The following is a 21,629-nucleotide window of genomic DNA, read 5'->3' as shown; positions in this document are numbered from 1 at the left end:
ATTCCATTCCTTGGTTTCCTCGCTGTGCTGCACATTCTGCTTTGTCTCCCTGTTGGTTTAACTTAGAGAATGTCTAAAATTCATTCTGGAATTGGCACCTGTGCTGTTTGTTGCAGTTTCCAGTTTGTTTTGTTTCTTTCCTTCTCTTTTCCTACAGGTTACTGATATGAACCAACCCGTATGCCCATTGAGTAAATTAGTGCCAACAAGTTTCTTGATGTGATTGTATCAGACTTTTTTTTTAAGCTGTGTTTTAATCAATGTGCATATGAACCTGTGTGTAAAGGAGGAATAGCCAATGTAGAACCCTCCAGGTGTTTTGGACTACAACTCCATTAGCCCCAGTCAGTATGGTCAATAGTCAGGATTTATGGGAATTGTACTCCACAAGGAGGACACTACGTTGGTTGCCTCTGCTATAAGGAAATCAAAAAGATGTGAACTGGATACTGACAACACAATATTATGTATGTTGAATTCAGTGAGACTTACTCCAAGGTAAATGGGTGCAATTACAGCCTGAAGTAGACTGTACTTCTGTAGCTGTCGGGACAATCTCTGGAAATTAAAAAATTAGATTGCTTATATATTGATGCTGCTTTGATCTGGAAACTGTTGGGAGGAAAGCACTAATGCTTGTAACAAGTAACCTGAACCAGTGTGTGTGATAGACAGAAAAACAACCTATTCTTCCATTGCTGATTCCTTCTTTAGTAAACCACTGTTGATATGATAGATTGTTTTATTCAGGTTTTAATTCCTTTCTCTTTCATCTTGTTAGATAGATAGATAGTGTGTGTGAGTGCTAGTCTCATGACTCTATAATGGCCACCTTTGTTTGTACTCAGAATGGCTTTAGTTCCCAGGAGAAATAAACCTTAAGTTACTTATTCTTTCAACCACCTGTCTTACCAGACTATTCATTTCTGCACTCCACTGCAATATATACCAAACTCCAACAGAAACAAGATCAAGTAATTTGGACACCCTCAAATCCAAGGAGAAATTTGTCTTTGTTTATTTCCCCAGTTTTTTACCACCCATGGTTACTAGCTCATTTATTGACTATCTGAGTTAAGCAGCAACTTGCTCACTTCTGGCATGGCATATGCTTCTGACTCATTCTGTGTTGCCCCTGGCCTTGTCTTAAACCCTTATCCTCTGGATCACCTTATGTTTCTTGTCCAGACAACCCTTGCATGTTCTTATTGTTATTCCCAGATGCCTAGGCTACTTGTTCTTTCTGAACAGGTTAGCCAAAGAATGAACACATTCACTCGGCTAGCCATGAGAATTTTTCACACCCATAATCAATATGGTCTTGGGGACAAATTTTATACTTTCTTTTAAATGGATGGAAGCAGCTTTAGATACGTGCTTACTACATGCAAAGCTTCTTTTTTAAAATGTAGCAATTGGCAAACAGACATTCAAAATGTGTGCATTTTGGATAGTCATGATATGCTGAAAGAATACATCACTGAAAAAGGAGTGATGTGGATCTTCAGTCACCATGGAGATATATGGGAGGAAGGGGGATCTTCACAATCAACCTCCCACCTGCTCATAGAGACAGGCTTTGCAATCAGCACTCATTAGCAATCTCTAGCTCGATAGCATTTCTAATGTACTTATCAGCAGGACATTAAGGTGCTAGGCATCTTATCCAAGTTCATCATCCAGACTCTGTCTCTGACATGCTCTCTCTAACTAAGATCTGGATTTATAAATGTGTCACCTGTGCATGGAGCCTTTCTGTTCCATTGAGTAGGAAGGCTTAAGTTCTGACCAAGGCAGAAGTTAGGAGATCCCATGCAAGAATAAAATTCCAAGAAGGTGAGTGCAGTTTCATCCCTTGGTAGTGACCTGTTACCATTGTTGACTTGCTATTTGGGACTTGCACATGGCTGGCCATATGGCTAATAAGATCAAACTCTTTGCAAAGGTGGAATGAAGAGGGGATCTTGGAAACAGATGCCTACATTAACAGAAATTAGAAGGACTGGAATGAAGAGCAAAATCACTGCAGTGTAAAGTAGCTTTCCTTCCCTCTCTCTCTCATTCTATCTCTATGTATAATCCTCTTTAGATCCCTTGCCCTTTAGAGTTTGCTTGCAGAGTTCAAGTCCAGTTGAACATCGTTATCCAAAAAATTGCATCTCTGTAAGTGGATTTTTGTGAACTAGCTGTGGGCAGTCCTATAACACTCTGTTTATCTAGTGACCTTTAAGTCCCTAGTATAGGATCAAAGTAACTCATCACACTGACAGCTGTTATAATTTCCTAATCCATCCCAAGCAACCATAAGAACACAATTTTCAATACACTGTTGAAATCAGTCAACATTTATGTAAATATTTAGACACAATAGACTAGAAAGCCCTCCTACACTACAATAAAATAGACTCAGGGTCAAATATAGTCTACTAATAGTAAATGAATGAATGAATGAATCTTTATTTTTACCCCGCCCTTTTTCCAAAACTGGAACTCAGGGCAGCTTACAAATAAAAACTACACATAGGTAAAAAAACATACAAAAATATACAATTAAAATAGAATTAAACTATTTGCGACATTAAAACCATGAAGCATACACTTAAGATACTAAGACAATTTAAAACATTAAATGGATTTCAGATCTTTAAGCCATGTGACCATTGCAGAAATTATATTACCAAACAGGATTGAACATTGAAAAATGATCAGCTATTATATACAGGGGCTCCACCTGTTAACAATTCCATTTTCTTTTGCAGGAAGTGAACATTTACAAAGTAAATAAAAAAAGCAACAGAGAAGTCTCTCAATGAATGGGAAGACATCTAACATCAAACATAGCTGAACTGCATCTAACTGATTAGTTATATAAATGATGTAGTAGGGGCCTGTTCTAGTGGTTTGAGGCTCAGGCTCAACAAGGAGGACTGACCTATGTAATTCCTCTGCTGCTGGAAGGGTGGCAGCTAATTGCAGCTTCCTGGGGATCTTCCAATGGCGTGAGGAGGGAAAGCCCTGTACAGACACCTTAGCAATGTGGTTTACACAATGTTCCCAGTTGGGTGGCAGCTGCTGTCATTTCTTCTCGTGAGTTTACTAGGGAAAAGGCTGCAGGCACTCAGCGCCAGAGCTGTAGCTCAGTGGCAGAACATGTGCTTTGTTTCCAAAAGCTCCCAGTTCAATCCTTGGTATTTTCCAGATAAGGTTAGAACTCCTGATTGAAACACCAGTGAGCCACTGCCAGTTAGTAAAGTAGAGTAGGCACTATGTAGTAGGTTGGGGTGTAGTTGTTCAGGGTTCCAGGGGGTTCCTATGTTTCCAGCATCCTTCCCTGCTTTTGAAACCAATCAGAGTGAAAGGAAGCAAATCAGCCATTGAGAAGACTCTTCTCAGTGGCTAACATACTCTCCTTTCATGCTGATTGGCTCCTAGGGACATCTGTTGCTGCAGGAGAAGGTGCAGCCAGGTAGGACTGAGGAGTGGGGAGATGACGGAGGAGAGCAAGCAACCAAGCAAGGAAAAGTATAAAAGGAGGTAGGGGAGGGGAGAACTTGGGCTGAAGGGGGGCTGTCTGCATTAGAGATCTGCATTGGTCATTGCAATGCATCACTAAGGGAGAGACTGCAAAGTAAGAGACTGAAAGGGCATTTTATTGTATCATCTTAGGAGGAGGTATAACTGCAAGGTTATGGCATGGCTATCACGAAGGGACCCTGCACTTCTGAATTTGCCACTACACTACTGACAGTAGTATAGTATAGAAGATACTGAGCTGGATAGACCAGTGGTCTTACTCAGTATAAGACAGCTTCTTATGTTTCTCCTTTAACTGTCTTTTCTTATGTAGGAAGGCTAACAACCAGCAGTGTAGCCTGAGTGAGACTTCTAGAGCAGATGATAAATAGTAGAAAACCCAAGGCAGCCAATTCTGGGGCTCTTGGAATGCAGAGACCAACTAACCTGGTCAGTTACCTAAACCAGACCTGCAAATTCCATCATGGCTGAGCTAAGGACCATCCTTTAGCTATTAGCCACACCCCAAATCCCTCTCTCAAGTGTGCTTGAGCCAGGATTACACAATGATTTTACTCAGCTCCTAATCTCCCCGTATTTCTCCAGTGTCTTTCAACCTCAGAGCAGAGCCATAGCAATACCCCTATCTAAGGGGTTTTTTTGCAAACAGCTTTTAAATATGTGACATTTCTATTTTTGTTTTTGAAGTAGGAAAAATGCTGGTTAAGGGGAAAAAAGCATAAGTAGCTGATGTACCCTGAAAGTGGTTGTACCTCAAGACCCACACCGCTGACTTCCTCCGCTCTCCCTACCCAAGAGTCTTCCTGGTGGATTTTCCAAGATCATCCCCACCCTGATCATGCTCCTTTAGCTGCAATGACTATGAGCCTGGCAGGGTGCTTAAAGAAGAAAAGGAGTAACTTAAGGAAGGCATTATTTGTTTTAGGAAACCATGCGTTATCAGTGGGCAAAAACTTCTGAACTTAAAAATAACTGTCTTTCTTCAAGTTATATTTCTGATCCTTACCATTTCTAAACATAGGCTGAGTGAGAGGTAGGGATGGGATTTGCTGTCTGATTCCGTTCCATTTTTTAATTCGTCATATGGGCTGCCAGTTCCTATTCTGTATCAACTGTGTTCTGCTAGTTATTGTGATTCCCGGTTCTTCCTCTTTTTTTGTTTTGTTATTTATTCCAAAACATTATGTAATTTTCTCCATTATTCCTTATGCTGCTGTATATTTATATAATGTATACAGCAGCATCAGATTACAAAAATAATTACTTAAATAATTACATAATTCTTGCTGTGGATATTTTTTAAACAATTACAGGGTCTCTAATAGCTGCAAATGCATGCAAAGAGTGGGAACCTGTTTGACGATGAGATGAATTTTCGGATTATCCAAGAATTTGATACCAAATCCAATTTTGCAAATATTCTACACCATCCCTAGTGAGGGGATGATAGAAATTTCAGCTGCTCATGAGAAAATAATTGATCACTCCCTCTCCCCATTTATTTCTTTGAAGCCCTGCCTAGAAATGTGATGGCCCGTGAGGATGGCCGGCTTCTGCCAGAGCTGTCCTATGTACCACTCAGAGCTGTATCAAAAATAAACGCGCTACTCTCCGCCTGTAGGAGCCATCCCTTTGTAAAATCTACAGTGCAATTTATTCCCTGGGCCTTGGCAACTGCCACACAGAGTGGATTTTTCTGAGAGGATGATTTACAGGCCAATTACTACAGGAAATGTGCAGAGATTAATGTGATTAATCATTCGTTTGCTTCCCATCATCACACAAAAGGAGTGGGAGGTGCACTTATGAAGGTGGGTACTCTGCATGTGTGTTTGGCGGTGGGGGAGGGGTTGCTACTTATCCATTGAGCCAGTTTAGAGGAGAGGCTGTCAAATTGAATGCCACCTTGCTATTATGTTGCCAGCCCCTTGCCAGTATACAAGCACCATACATATGGACTAAAATGCACTGCCATCTTCCAGCGCATGCAGGACACAACCATACATGCCACAGATGTCCACGCCAACATTATTGCATCTTCTGCCCATCACTAAGTCCCATCCAGTGAAATATGCCAGCTTCTTTTACCTTTCAACCACGCAGCAAGCTGACATGCATCTCATACCACAACACAATGAATGCTGCTGGGACGCAAAGATTGGTTTTGCATTCCTATCGCATCATTCACCTGTGCCTCCTCAAAGCATTTCACAAAAATTAATTACAGGTAGTTAATTAGATCAAGCTGTTCTGTACCCCTGTGAGAGCAGATAACTCAAAGATGCCAACACGTCACCCAGGGACAGAATTATAAAGCAGGTGCCTACAGAGGTAGGCTTGCAATGATGTATTCTTAATAGTGATCTATAGCTTTCAATTTATACTACTCTGGAGTACAGACATCGGGAGAGGGCTGCAATGGGAGAAGGGCTGTCAGTAGGAAGAGGGCAGTAGCCGGAAGTCAAAAGGACTGATAGAAAGGTGGTCATTATATCATAAAGTGGTTTCCCCCGTTCCTTGTACCCAACCCTCCATCTGCTACAGCTATGCATTGTCTGCAACAGAGCTTGTTGTTATTTTTAACTTACACCCACACATCTATATTGCATCCAGTTCAGAACATGTGGTCATAAGCTAGATTCTAGTTAAATGATGCAACTCCCACCCATCCACCCAGTGTGCTAACTGGTTTGACTTTTTTTAAAGGCTGTTTTTGGTCTGTTGCAATTCCTCTATTAAACTAGCTTGTGTACTATCTCTTGATTATACTTTTACACCAGTTGATTCATCGATTAAGACAGTCAGGTTTGCTTTCATCATGCCTGTAAGTAAGTTTATAGATCTCTCTGTTTATGAGAACCACTTCTGTCTGATGCTGTGGTGGTTTCTAAATGCCTTCCATCAGGCAATTAGGAGATTCCCATGCACTGCATTTATACTAGGCACAGTCATTTAAGACAGCCATCATGCATCCAGATCAGTAAATAGGCAGGATTATGTTAGACGCTTCCTCCATTTCAGAACTTAGACCTACTGCCTCTGGCACTCTGAATACTTCTCCCCAAGCTGCTGTAGGATTCTGCACCTACTGGCTGACAGCTCCACACATTATAGTTGGTGCAGGAAAAGCTGGAGTTATACCACGTCTTCTGCAGGAAATACATATACATGGAGATGTCACAAACATCTTTAAACACCTGGGCCAGGGTTCCCAAATGCATGTGAATTTAAAGATGTTGATGATGATGATGATGATGTGTGTGTGTGTGTGTGTGTGTGTGTGTGTGTGTGTGTGTGAGAGTGAGAGAGTGAGAGAGAGAGAGGGGGGGGCATGGGGGGGAGATCCCACTCTGTATGGGCTTGTTGCATGTAGTTCCTTTCAAAGGGGAGCTGTGTTCAGTCTATTGTATCAAAACATAGGAAAAATGAGTCAGACCATTGGTTCATTGAGCTCAGTATTGTCTACACCAACCTTTCCCAAACTTTGGGTCCCCAGATGATGCTAGACTACTATTCCCATCATTGGCCATGCTGGCTGGGGCTGCTGGGAGTTGTAGTTCAGCAACATCTGAAGACCCAAAATAGGGAAAGGCTGGACACTGACTGACTTGCAGTAGCTCTCCAGAAGTTGATGCATTTCCATTAATTCATCTCTTGGTGACAAGACACAGGGGAGGCAACTCCATAAGGCAACTCAGTCTACCTGGAGATGCTGGGGATTGAACCTTGGATCTTCTACATGCAGAGCAGATCCTCTACCTCTGAGCTATGGCCCACATAGAATCAGAATGTATGAAGCTACTAGGGATGGGTGAGAATTTCGATACAGTTCACATTTTAAGCAGAATGTATCAAATTCACACTTTCCGAATCATGAGAACCAAAACACACCCATCCTTAGAAATTCACATTTATTAGAATTTTATTATGCAGTTTGCCAACTAAACAATATGTACAAAAATGCATATATAAGGGGAAAGTGTGCATAAAAATGAATATATGAGTGAAAATAATATGCCAAAATGCATTAGATAACGAGAAATTACTTGCAAAAAATGTGTACCTTTGTTAAAACTGCTTACAAAAATGTGTTTATTAGGAGAAATTCACACTAAAATTGGAGAATTTTCATGAGGATTGCAAATGGCTGCAGAAATGGGAAGAACTGAATTTAAGATTGGAAAAATGAGAAACTGAGAGAACCGAAACTGACAGATCTTTCCATCCCTAGAAGCCACCATAATTCTTGACATAGGGTTAACTAACTACAAACCACTCTCCTTTTGAAATGTAACATACCATTTTACCAAAGAAATATCGCTCATAAATGCAAGAGCAAATTAACCACATGGACACCTTCAGCTGCAGGTTAATGAAGGCAGCAAGATAAATAACCTCAGGCTATTTAACCACACAGGGTAGCATCTAAGTAAGTGCTAAACCCCTCTAAGTCCAGTATCTGTGATACCCGTTCTGTCTTTTGCATGTATAAAGTGTCTACAATCAAGGCACTTGCCACTTGTGATGGTGGGGAGGCGACAGTGCAGTGCCATTAGTTCTGGCTCGATACTTTGTGCATGTAGTAGTAATAACCCTTGCATTCTTCCCTCAACAGTCTTTCCTTCTCCCAGTGACCTCAATGTTTAACTGGCACAGATTGCTCCTCCACCAATCACAGCTGCCTCTGACAAAATGCAGCAGATATTAGCTAGGAAGGAGTCAAAGAGAAAAGCGCTCAGAGCAGCAGGGCTTGCTCGGAAGGTGTTTGCTCAAATACACAGGGATAAGCTCATGCTGATAAGCAAAAAGGAAACGTCATCTTTGATGGCCAAGTGGCAGCTAAACATCTCCAGCTTTTGACTTGTCTCCTCCAGAAACACTGGCTCGCCTCCTGTGGTGCTGCTGTAAAATCAGATATGACAGGAGTGTGGGGGATGAGGGAGGAAGTATTTGCCACCTGTTAAATCCATAATTGTATATGTTGTATGCAGTTACGGTAGGCGCCAAAATAACTTGCCTGATCTTGCATATTATGCACCCTAACTTGAAGGAGGGTGTCATTTCCTGCTCTGCCTGAGACAATAAAATATCCTGGAGATGTGACATTTCTATAAGTAAATTGAAGGGACCATAGCTGAGTTGCCTTATGGAGCTCCCCTGTGCCTCATCACCAGCGAGAATAGAGATGAGTTAAAGAAGGGCTTGGAAATGCATTAAACTGGACTGGCTATATCATCCCAGCCAAGAGTCCTGGGAATTACACCAGAGAGAACTGTGTCCTATGTAAAAACATAAGAAGAGCCGGCACAATCAGGCCAATGCCCTTCTAGTCCACCATCCTGTTCTCACAGTGGCCAGCCATTTGCCCATGGAAAACCTGCAAGCAGGACCTATGCGCAAGAGCACTCTCCCCTCCTGCGGTTTCCAGCAACTGGTATTTGGAAGTATGCTGCCTCTTCCTGTGGAGGCAGAGCACAGCCATCATGGCTAGTAGCCACTGATAGCCTTATCCTCCATGAATTTATCTAATCCTCTTTTAAATCCATCCAAGTTGGTGGCCATCACTGCCTCTTGTGGGCGTGAATTCCATAGTTTCACTATGAGCTGTGTGAAAAAGTATTTTTTTTGTCCTGAATCTTTCAATGTTCAGCTTCATTGGATGTCTACGAGTTCCAGTGTTATAAGAGAGGGGAAAAAACGTCTCTCTATCCACTTTCTTGATGCCATTCATAATCTTATACTCTTATCATGTCACCTCTTTCTCTCCTTTTCTCTAAACTAAAAAGCTCCAAATCCTGCAACCTTTCCTCATAGAGGAGTCACTTCATCCCCCTGATAATTTTGGTTCCTCTTTTCTGAACCTTTTCCAGTGCTATGATATCCTTTTTGAGGTGAGGCGACCAGAACTGTACACAGTGTTCCAAATGTGGTTGCACTATAGATTTATATAGTGGCATTATAATATTGACAGTTTTATTTTCAGTACCTTTCCTAATGATCCCTATCCTGGAATTTGCCTTTTTCACAGCTGTCACACACTGGGTTGACATCTTCACTGAGCTATCCACTATGACCTAAAGGTCTTGTTCCTTGTAAATCATCGCCAGTTCAGACCCCATGGGAGTATATGTGAAATTAAGATTTTTTGCTCCAATATGCATATATCTACATTTGTTTACATTGAATTGCATTTGCCATCTTACTGCCCATTCACTCAGTTTAGAGAAGTCCTTTTGGAGCTCTTCACAATCCCTTTTTGTTTTAACAATCCTGAACAATTTAGCATCATCAGCAAGCTTGGCCACCTCACTGCTCACCCTTAACTCTAGATCATTTATGAACAAATTGAAAAGCACAGGTCCCAATACTGATCCTTGGGGAACTCCACTTTCTATAACCCTCCATTGGGATAACTGTCCATTTATTCCTACTCTCTGCTTCCTGCAACTTAACTAATTCCTGATCCACCAGAGGACCTCTCCTCTTATTCCATGGCTTCTAAGCTTACTCAAGAGTCTTTGGTGAGGTACCTTGTCAAAAGTTTTTTGAAAGTCCAAGTACACTATGTCAACTGGATCACCTCTATCTCTATGTTTGTTAACACTCTCAAAGAACTATAATAGATTAGTGAGACAGGACTTACCCTTATAGAAGCCATGCTGGTTCTGCCTCAGCAAGGCTCACTCTTCTGTATGCTTGGTTTTTTTTAATCTTTAACAATACTTTCTACCAGTTTTCCTGGGACTGAGACTAAGTTAGCTGGCCTGTAATTTCTGGGATGCCCCCAGACTCATTTTTAAAGACTGGAGTTACACTGGCCACTTTCCAGTCCTCAGGTATGGAGGCAGATCTGAGGGATAAATTCAGAGCTTTGAAAAGTTACTTTTTTGAACTACAACTCCCATCAGCCCCAGCCAGCATGGCCACTGTATCGGACTGATGGGAGTTGTAGTTCAAAAAAGTAACTTTTCCAAGCTTTGGATAAATTACATGTTTTTGTTAGATCAGCAATCTCACATTTGAGTTCTTTGAGAACTTTCGGGTGGATGCCATCCAAACCTGGATCCTGAAATTCCTTCTTAACATCCTTTATTGTCTTCTTGCAATTCTTTTGCCAGAGTTTGTGTTCCTTTTTATTCTCCTCATTCAGAGAAGACTTTATTTTTTGAAGGAAGCCTTCTTGCCTCTAATAGCTTCTTTGACTCTGCTCGTTAACCACACCAGCATCCTCTTGGCCCTGGTGGACCTTTCCTGATCTGCGGTATACACTCCAGTTGAGCTTCTAAATTGTGTTTTTAAACAACTTCCGACCCAAGCGGTTTGGTGTGATTTGACCCTCTGGACTTTGCTTTTCAACTTCCTTGTTACCAATCCCCTCATTTGGGGGAAGTTTCCTCTTTTGAAGTCAAATGTGACTGTGTTGGATTTTCTTGGCAATTGACCATTTACATGCATGTTTAATTTAATAGCATTATGGCCAAGGCTCCAAATCTGTAGCCCTTTGCATTGTTGCAGAAAGTGCACTAATGCATTAACGATGATGCGGTGAACTTGGCTGTAATTTCTTGCTAAATAAGCATGTCTGCTTCAGGCAGGAATGAACCAGTGTGAGATTAAGGCATTCCACTCGGCTTTCCCTTCTACCTGCCCTCCTCTTCTTCTCTGATTGCTGCATCTCAGCCTATAAGTCCCCTAATGCTACTTACATCATTACTGGATTATTTAGGCATAATGAACTTTGGCCTGATCAGCTGTCCCTCTCTAAAGGGGTAATGCAGTGTGTGTAATGCTCCCATCCAGGGGCAATAGCAAGGGATAGCAAGCTCCTGGGAAACAATTGGGAAAAGTGCAAAACAATGGCATCCACACATTTGAGGGGGAATTCCATCAGGAGCCTTCGGTTAATCAATCCTGAACTGGGAAAGAACACTAAGCAGAGATAAAAAGCCGGAAAGTACAGCCCCTATGGGCAGATCCTGACCTTACAAAGTTTCAGGAGAAACTGGAGTTTCCGTTGTGAGATAAGAATCTCAGCCACAGCCCTACCATTTAACTGAAGTCATTCTGCTGCTCCCCACCCCCACCCCAATACCTCTCCTTATCATGCTCAGTTCTGTTATATTATCAGACACTGAGCTCACCAGCTTGGTGACAGGTTGCTATGGACACCAAGAAGTTTCCCTAGAGACCAGAAGCTCATAATAATTGATAGCGAAATCATCCAACACAGATTTCTATTTTTTGGTATGAATATTTGTTTAAACGTTGATTAATTCCTTGACTCAAGTAACCCCTCATCTTTGCTTGTAAAAAGATCTGTCTGAATGTCTAGATGATTCTTTCCTCTCAGTGTGGGAAGTGGGCCTTGGAGAAGAGGTTTGTTACTGTACTTCAGTCACTGTGGCCCCAGTGAAATCCTGTCCAAACTGAGGTGATGGTTTTAGTGTTTTATTTATGCATGTATTTAGGAAGTTATGGGCCACCGTTCAAAACAGAGTTTTCTCAAGGCAAATTATAGTTAATGTAATCATTATGTTTAAAAGGTTCTAGTTTTGGTGTACAAAGCCCTATACAGCTCGGGACCAGGATACCTGAAAGACCGTCTTACCCCTTACATACCCAGTCGATCACTGCACTCTGCAGGTGAGGGCCTCCTGCAGATACCATCTTCTCAGGAGGTCCGTTCTGTACAATATAGGAAATGGACCTTTAGTGTGGTGGCACCTACCCTGTGGAATTCCCTTCCTTTGAATATTAGGCAGGCGCCATCTCTGCTATCTTTTCGGCACCTTTTGAAGACTTTCCTCTTTTAACAAGCGTTTTAAGTTGAGACCTATCCCATTCTGCATCTGTGTTAGAATTGCTTTTAATATGTTTTCTTTAATAATATGTTTTTAACCCTTTTTTAAAAGATGTTTTTAAAGTGGTTTTTTTAAAATGTTTTTAACGTTGTTTTGTTTTAACGTATTTTAAGATCTTTTTATGATGTTTTAAAGTGTTTTTAGCGTTTCTGCTTGCCACCCTGGGCTCCTGCTGGGAGGAAGGGCGGGATATAAATCAAATAATAAATAAATAAACAATAAATAATAAATAAAACATTTGTGTCGTACATAGGAACATAGGAAACTGCCATATATAGAGTCAGACCACTGGTCTTATCTAGCTCAGAAGATACAGCCAACATGGTGCTCTTCAGATGTGGTTGGACTCCAGCTTCCATCAGCCTCAGCCAGCATGGCCAGTAGTCAGAGACAATGGGAGCTGTAGTTCAGCTACATTTAGAGAGCACCATGTTGGCTAGTCCTAGTCTACACTGAACTGCCCTGACTCTCCAGGGATTCAGGCAGAGGCCATTCCCAGCCCTATCTAGAGCTGCCAGGGATTAAACCTGGGACCTTGTGTATGCAAAGCAGATGCTCTTCAACTGAGCTACAGCCCTGCTATACCTTCTATCCCTCAGGCAAAATGCTCAATCTCTGTCTGAGGAGCTTGCAGGCTTCATTTCAACAGTGTGGAGACAAAAGAGGGGCAAGAGGAAAGAGGATAAGTAACATGTGGTGGATGTGAAACGTACATTTTCACATATTTAGGCTTTGCTTCAGCTGAGGATAACGAAGGAGTTGTTGGAGAAAAGACTTCAAAGAGGGAAGTGAGCTCTTAAGGAGAGACCTGAAGGGGGAGGGGGGGAGAGAGGTGGCACCACAGGGAAGTTCTGGAAAGCAGTTCTAGGGACAAGGGCAATCAAGAGAGAATGGGCAGCAGAGTCATTGAAGGAAGCAGGAAACCACTGATGAGCTGTGGCTGGAGGAATGAAGACTGTAGGCAGGAACATATCAGGAAATAAGGAGGACAGAAAGTTAAGGGTGGGGTAAGGTTACAGAGGCCTTTGTTGGCCAGGGCCAGGAATTTGTGTGATACAAAACAAGTGACCTGATTTGTAGAAATGCCTGAACTCATCGTCTGAACACAGTGTGTGCTCACAGTCTGTTTTAGGGGATCCATATGAAAATATTTTCTGTTGCAGCATTTTGTGTTTTTACCAACATTGCAGTATTTTGTCACTGGGAAAATACAGCGTTTTCATCTAGAAAGCATTTCTGTTGCAATTGCTGGTACTGTGTGGACTATACTCCCATGGGCACCTATCAGTTAACGTGCCTGACGTTGCTGCTGATCCACGTACCACTTCCCACCCCACCCCCAATGTCGTTTCGTGAATCATTTTTTCTATCTTAGTTATTTGAAGACTATGCACTGCTCCCCTATAACACAGGAGTGTACATCTCATAGAGAGGATTTCTGTGCATGTGATTTTTGTAATGGGTTATATACTTGTAAACTGCTTAGATGCCACCTTGGCAGTGAAGCAATATATAAATTAGTTATAAATAAATAATTGTAAAAGCCACAAAGAGGCTCCCTGTCCACATCAAGGCAATTGCCCTTCAGCAACAAATTACCCTCCCGTTCCATTCTGTTCCATGACAAAAAATACTACTGGCACTGTATAGTATTCTCACTAATAGGAACATAGAACTAAAGTAGGGTTTTGAGGGTGGGTGGGTTTTTGTTTTGGTCCTGTTGACAGGCTCTCAGTGGTCTGCAGAACAGATAGATTTGCTGAAGAAGCATCAAAGAAAGAAAAACAGATGTAGGGAAAACTCTTTCCTTTGCAAAAGCACTGAGAGGATTCAAAAGGGTTATATCTCTCAATCAATTCTCCAGGGTCTCTCTGCAGTCTACTACCAACTGTGAAAGGGCTCAGAGATACATACATCAGCTGTTTCCCTGGAGAATTCTCAGGTCTAGTAGTAGTCAGACTAACCCTGCCATATCTGACCTTTACTTCTGATGTGCGAATTCCCCTGAGAACTCAGGATCTCTTTGAAAAGACAGCCTGCATCAAGAATGTCCACATCCGACCTCAAGCAGCAGCATGTCAGATGGTGGTACCTTTAATCGTGCACAAATAAATATCAAAGTTTTACACACATATCCATTCAGGAAGAGATGAATGTGGAAGGGGGGAGTGGCAGCTGAGAAGAGAACTCCCTTCAGAGTTTCTTTACTGAATGTTTAAATTCTGAATGAATGAAGGTGTAAAGCTGCGACCCTAATTTGCATAACTGGGAGAAAATCAGTTCAGTTTGCATTTTAATGCCAATCCACTTAATTCATGCTATCCTTACAGATCTGCACTTCTCCAAATTTTGTGATGCAGTTCTCCAAACAAAAAAAATGTACAAAAATGGGTATATTAGGGGAGAGTGTGCATAAAAATGCACATATTCATGAAAATAGCATACAAAAATGCATTAAATTAGGGTAAATTGCTTGCAAAAATGTGTATGTTAGCAGAAACATATACTGCAATGATAAATTTTAATGAGGGCTATAAAAAACAAGCAAGCAAGCAAACCACAAACTGATACAGAAATGTGGCCAACTGAATTTAAGATTGGAAAAATGAGAAAGTGAGAAAAAACAAAAATGGCAGATTTGTCCATCCCTAATTTTGCATGCATGCACCATGTGATCTTTAAAGGCTGGAGGGTCAAAAGGCAAGTGTTGTGACAAGGAGGTGCCTCATACTGAGTGAGGCTGTTGGTCCATCCAGCTCAGTATTGTCTATTTTAACTGGAAGCAGGTCACCATTGCCTCTGGCAGAGACCTTTCACAGTTGCTGGAGATCTTTTTTTTTACTGGAGCTGCCAGGATTTCAACCAGAGTCCTTCTAGGTGCCCTATAAGTGTTATGAAGAAAGATTAGATATAAGGATATATAAAAAGACTGAGTCAGGCCATTAGCTGTTTCTGTCTAGTACTGTCTGTTCAGACTTAGGGTGATTCTATGTGGATCTTTCTTACACCTATTTAGTAAAGACCCTTTAAGTGGAGATGCCAACTGTGAGCCTGGGCCCTTTTCTGTGCAAAGCCTGCACTCTCTCACTCTTTTCTAGGGATGGGCCAATCTGTCGGTTTCAGTTTCTCATTCTTCCATTCTTAAATTCTGTTCATCCCATTTCCGCATCAGTTTGTGAATTTTTGGAAAAACAAATGTCCATACTAAAATCTGTACACATTTTCATGCTCATTTTATCCTACACGTTTGTATGCAATGTTCCCTAATAAATGCATTTTTGCAGCAATATTCCCTATTATAATGCATTTTTACAATTTTTTCACTAATGTATGCATTTTTGTGCACACTTTCCTGTAATATACACATTCAGAGAAGTGTGAATTTTGAAGGACACCTGCATTCTGGTCCGTGTATCAGTTCAGGAAGTGTGACGTAGGTGGGCTTGCATTAAAATGTGAACTATATGAATGTCTCCTCCATCCCTTTTCTGTCTTCCAAAATGCTCTTTACATTTATCTTTGCCTTCCCTAAAAGAGAAAGTGGCTAGAACGTGAATAGGAACGCTTAAAGTGTTGTATGCCAGTCCTTGATTGTGCTCACCCCAGAGCACGCTGTCTCTCCTGTCTCTGGCTGGAGCATCTACAGTGTGCAAGCAAGACCCTGCAAATAAGGAAATTAGCTATTTTCCCCCCTAAGCTAGCTGTTCTTGAATATCTATCCTCCACCATGCTAACAAGCTGTACCTTTTCTTTTTGCCAGCAGTTCCTTTTCAACAAAACCCATACAACCCTGGGGGTCGACCCAGTGCTATCGCTGTGGAGATACCTGTAAAGGGGAGGTGGTGCGTGTCCAAAGCAATCACTTCCACATCAGATGCTTCACCTGCCAAGGTAAGTGTTTGAGGGATGAGTAGCTGTCTTGTTCAGAAAGGACACAAAGGTTAGAGTCAGGCCTTCCATTCTTCTGAGTCTGCCGTTTGTCTTGTCGCAAGCTGAGGCAACGTTCCATTTAGCATTTAAGAGGCATGCAACACCTCTCGGGAGTTTATGGATTAATTGTGTCCATTTACTGATTATGGCAATGGAGGAAGGCAAAGAATGCTGGTGTCTGCAAATTGCTTATCTTTGTCTCCTGTCCAAATGCTGCAACACTCGATTAGGGTTTAGGCTATTGGCAACCAGAGGTGTAGTCATCCAGGGTTGTGGAGGTCATAGACCTGCTATTTTGGGGGGAGCAGGGTCTCAGCCAGATCCCTTTTGTATGAGCCAATCAGCATGAAGAGGGAGCATGTTAGCCACTACGAAGAGTATTTGTCCTTTTGCACTGACTGGAGCCAATCGGAGTGAAAGGAGGTTAGTTGGTCACTGAGAACACTCTTCTCAGTAGCTAACACACAGCCTCCCCTTTCATGCTGATTGGTTCCTAGGGACATCCGTTGTAGTGGAGTGTAGACTTGCAAGATGACAGGGAGAGCAAGGAAGACAAGGGGAAATAGAAAAGGGGGTGTGGTGTGACTATCGTGAAGGGACCCTGCCCTTCTGAATTTGCCACTACACTACTGTTTGCAACTATTTGATAGTTGCCAAATGTTTAAATTTTGCTGCCGCCATCATCATCATCACAATCATCATCATCATTATTATTATACATTTTGAAGCAAAAAGTGCATTTTTGATGTTCTACCTCAACATTCAAATTCCTTGGGCTTCACTCTCACACTTATTTGGAAGTATGTTCCATTGAATTCAATAGGATCTACTTCTCACTAGACATCTTCTATTTATTTGTATTTTAAATTATTTGTATTTTTATTTTGGCATGCTTCAAATTATGAAGTCTCATAAGTTTTCAACTGTCAAAGCATAATTACTATTGCATTTTATCTATTACAAGTTATCGATCAATTGCTATAAGATGGGGGAGAATCACATCAGCTATCAAGTGCTATACAACGTTAAGTGCGAGGGCACTACCCCCCTTCTATTACTTTTTTTAAAAAATGTGTCCTCTGTTAAACCAGTCTAGAGGAGACTGGTGGTGGGGAGGGCGTGTGGTGCATGTGTAGTTCCTGCACAGGGTGGGAGCCTGTGCAGTGAAATGAATGATAGGAGAAAGGAGAAAGTCGCCAGATGCCTTCAGAGTGAGAGTCTGTAACTGGCAGGAGGCTGGCCATCCCTGGGTGTGAGACAGGAGGGGGAGTAGATGGGCCCTGTGTGAAAAAGTTTGAATGGGTATGACTGTTCTCAATCCTTGCAGAGGCCTACTGGGATAATTCGCTCTGGCAGGCTTTTTTGGTGGGCTCGTATTGGGTCCATATCAGGTGTTTAGGAGGAGTCTTAGTAAGGAGGAACATGGGTGATGCCACCCCAATTTCAGTGATAATGGACAGAGGGAAATATAGCCATGGGGATGTGGTGAATTACCATAGAAGATGAGGGCAAGGCTATCTGTGCCTTGTTCCTTGCTGCCACTCCTCTCATGGATGGGTTCCTCGTTGCTCATCTGCTGTGCCCACTGGCCTGTGTGTGTTGTTGTTTAACGCCAGATCGGTACATAATAAGACCACTCTCATCCATGATTTGATTGTGGATAAAGGTGCCGATTTGGAGTACATTATAGAAACCTAGATGGGTGAGCTGGGAGGAGTTGATCTGACCCAACTTTGCCCACCTGGATACTCGGTGCAGCACCAGCACAGGCTGCAGGGACCGGGGGAGGGGGAGGAGTTGCTGTCGTCTACAGAACTTCCATCTCTGTCACCAGGAAACCACTCTGTCTTGGAACTGGCTGTGAGGGCCTGCACCTGGTGTCGGGCCAAGGAGACAGTAAACTAGGGTTGCTGTTGGTGTACCATCCACCCTGTGGCCCTGCAGCTTCTCAGACCGAGCTGGTGGAGGTCATCTTGGCTGTGGCGTTGGAGGAGCCCAGAACGATAGTGCTGGTGATTTCAATGTCCATGCTGAGGCTGCCTCTAGTGTTCCAGCGCAGGACTTCATGGCCTCCATGATGACCATGGTGCTGTCTCAAGTTGTTATTGGCCCAACACACAGGGCAGGGCACACCCTCGACTTGGTTTTTGCTCTGGATGGAGGAAGGGGTGGTCTGGAGATAGAGGGGGGTGGATGTCACCCCATTGTCATGGTCAGATCACTTCCTGGTGAAGTTTAGACTTATGGCTCCGATCCTTCCCTGCAGGGGTGGTGGACAGATTAAGAGGGTCCGCCCCCGGAGCCTAATGGAATCCGCTGGATTCCTGAATACCCTGGGGGAGTTCCCAGTAGATAGAGTAGGTGACCCTGTTGAAGCCCTTGTCATGCTGTGGAACAGCGAGGCGCGTCAGGCTCTCGACACGGTTGTTCCCGAGCGCCCTCTCCAGCACTGTGGAGCCCGCCTTGCACCTTGGTACACCAGTGAGCTAAGGGCAATGAAACAGGCTGGATGACAGCTAGAGCGCAAGTGGCGAAAGACGTGCTGTGAGGCTGATCGGGCACAAGTAAAACATCATAACCATGCCTACTGTGTGGCGGTGAGGGCAGCAAAGAAGGCCCACTTCTCTGCCTCCATCGCATCCTCAAGTAGCCATCCGGTGGAGCTTTTCCATATTGTCAGGGGTCTGTTGACATCAGCTGCAGGAAATGGAGTCTTAGACCCTTTGGAGGCTCACTGTGAATTGTTTGCAAGGCACTTTGAGGGTAAACTTGCTCGCCTCCGTAGCAGTCTTGATGCCCCATCCACATCTACTGTAGTCCCCAATGAGGTGTCCAGTGCAACGTCTGCTGCAACTTCTTGGGAACGGTTTCAGTTGATGCGGCCTGATGATGTGGACAAGGTGCTTGCGATGATGTGGCCAGCAACGTGTCCTCTCGACCCTTGCCCTTCTTGGCTTATTAAAGCTTGCCGAGGGGTCTGGCCGAGTGGATCCAGAGTGTGGTCAATGCATTATTGTGGGAGGGAGTGGTTCCAGCTGCCTTGAAAGAGGCGGTGATCCAACCACTCCTGAAAAAGCCCACCCTGGACCCATCAGTTTGTGACAACTACCGACCGATTGCAAATACCCCCTTCTTACGGAAGGTGATTGAGAGGGTTGTGGCGCAGCAACTGCAAGTACTCTTGGATGAAACAGGTTATCTTGACCCATCCCAGTCTGGGTTCAGGCCTGGTTATGGGACTGAATCGGCCTTGGTCGCCCTGATGGATGACCTTTATCGGGAGAAGGACAGGGGGAGTGTGACCCTGTTATTCTTACTTGATCTCTCAGCGGCTTTTGATACCATTGACCTTTGTATCCTTCTGGGCCGACTTGGTGAGCTGGGTATTGGAGGCACTGTTTTATAGTGGTTCCGATCCTATCTCCAGGGTCGCTCTCAGAGAATAGCATTGGGTGACTGTCTTTCGGCCCCCTGGCAGCTGTGTTGTGGGGTGCCAAAGGGTACCATCTTGTCCCTCATGCTGTTTAATATCTTTATGAAGGCCTTGGGAGCAGTCATTAGGAGATTTGGGGCGAGGTGTCCGCAGTATGCTGACGATACCCAGCTCTATTTCTCCATAACATCTGAATCGGGAGAGGCCATGCAAGCCCTGGACCACTGCCTGGACTCAGTGGTGGGCTGGATGAGGGCCAATAAACTGAATCTGAATCCTAGCAAGATGGAGGCGCTGTGGGTTGGTGGTTCCCGAGTTTGGATAATTGGTCAGTTGCCTGCTTTGGATGGGGTCGTAGTCCCCCTGAAAGAGCCAGTCTGTAGACTGGTGGTGCTCCTGGATCCATCTTTGTCACTAGAGGCCCAGGTGACCTCAGTGGCTAGGAGCGCCTTTTACCGGCTTCAGCGGGTAAGACAGCTGCAGCCGTTTCTGGACAGGGATAGCCTGACCACTGTTGTCCATGCACTGGTAACCTCCAGGCTGGATTACTATAATGCGCTCTATGTGGGGTTGCCCTTGAGGCTGCCCATTTGCTACTGGGCCAAGTTTTGGTGTAGAAAGCCCTATACAGCTCGGGACCAGGATACCTGAAAGACCGTCTTACCCCTTACATACCCAGTCGATCACTGCACTCTGCAGGTGAGGGCCTCCTGCAGATACCATCTTCTCAGGAGGTCCGTTCTGTACAATATAGGAAACGGACCTTTAGTGTGGCAGCACCTACCCTGTGGAATACCCTTTGAATATTAGGCAGGCGCCATCTCTGCTATCTTTTCAGCGCCTTTTGAAGACTTTCCTCTTTCAACAAGCCTTTTAAGTTGAGACCTATCCCAGTCTGCATCTGTGTCAGAATTGTTTAATATGTTTTTAATAATGTTTTTAACCCTTTTTTAAAGTTGTTTTTAAAAAAATGTTTTTAACGCTGTTTTGTTTTAATGTATTTTAAGATTGATTGATTGATTGATTGATTGCACTTGTATACCGCCCCATAGCCAAAGCTCTCTGGGTGGTTTACAGCAACCAAAAACATTAAAACAAATATACAATTTAAAACACATATTTTAAAAACAATTTAAAACACATGCTAAAATGCCTGGGAGAAGAGGAAAGTCTTGACCTGGCACTGAAAAGATAACAGTGATGGCGCCAGGCACACCTCGTCAAAAAGATCATTCCATAATTTGGGGCCACCACTGTTGCCACCCTCCCAGCTTCCCTTGGAGTAGGCACCTGGAGGAGGGCCTTTGATCTTGAACGTAGTGTACGGGTGGGTTCGTATCGGGAGAGGCGTTCCATCAGGTATTGTGGTCCCAAGCCGTGTAAGGCTTTATAGGTTAAAACCAGCACCCTGAATCGAGCTCGGAAACATATAGGCAGCCAATGCAAGTGGGCCAGAATCGGTTTTATATGTTCGGACCGTCTGGTCCCTGTTACCAATCTGGACGCTGCATTTTGCACAAGCTGCAGTTTCCGAACCGTCTTCAAAGGCAGCCCCACGTAGAGTGCATTGCCAGAGCATGGACAACTGAAGCCAGGTTATCCCTGTCCGGATAGGGACATAGTTGGGCCACCAACCGAAGTTGGTAGAAGGCACTCCATGCCATCGAGGCTACCTGAGCCTCAAGTGACAGAGATGGTTCTAGGAGAACCCCCAAGCTATGAACCTGCTCCTTCAGGGGGAGTGCAACCCCATCCAGGACAGGTTGGACATCCACCATCTGGTCAGAAGAACCACCCACTAGCAGCATCTCAGTCCTGTCTGGATTGAGCCTCAGTTTATTAGCCCTCATCCAGTCCATTGTCACAGCCAG

General features: G+C 43.5%; 1 protein-coding gene across 1 annotated transcript in view; it reads left to right on the top strand.

Moving 5' to 3' along the window:
- Window positions 1–21,629, top strand: part of ABLIM3 (actin binding LIM protein family member 3) — a 190,048-nt gene that overhangs the window by 66,974 nt on the left and 101,445 nt on the right. Inside the window, 2 exon segments of the mRNA XM_061613396.1 lie at window positions 16,159–16,191; window positions 16,194–16,286. Of these exon segments, the coding sequence (XP_061469380.1) occupies window positions 16,159–16,191; window positions 16,194–16,286 (126 nt within the window).

This window comes from Rhineura floridana, chromosome 3 (assembly GCF_030035675.1).
Source record: "Rhineura floridana isolate rRhiFlo1 chromosome 3, rRhiFlo1.hap2, whole genome shotgun sequence".
Classification (NCBI taxonomy): domain Eukaryota; kingdom Metazoa; phylum Chordata; class Lepidosauria; order Squamata; family Rhineuridae; genus Rhineura; species Rhineura floridana.
The sequence above is the reverse complement of the archived record's forward strand: the minus strand, read 5'-3'. Positions and strand labels throughout refer to the sequence as shown.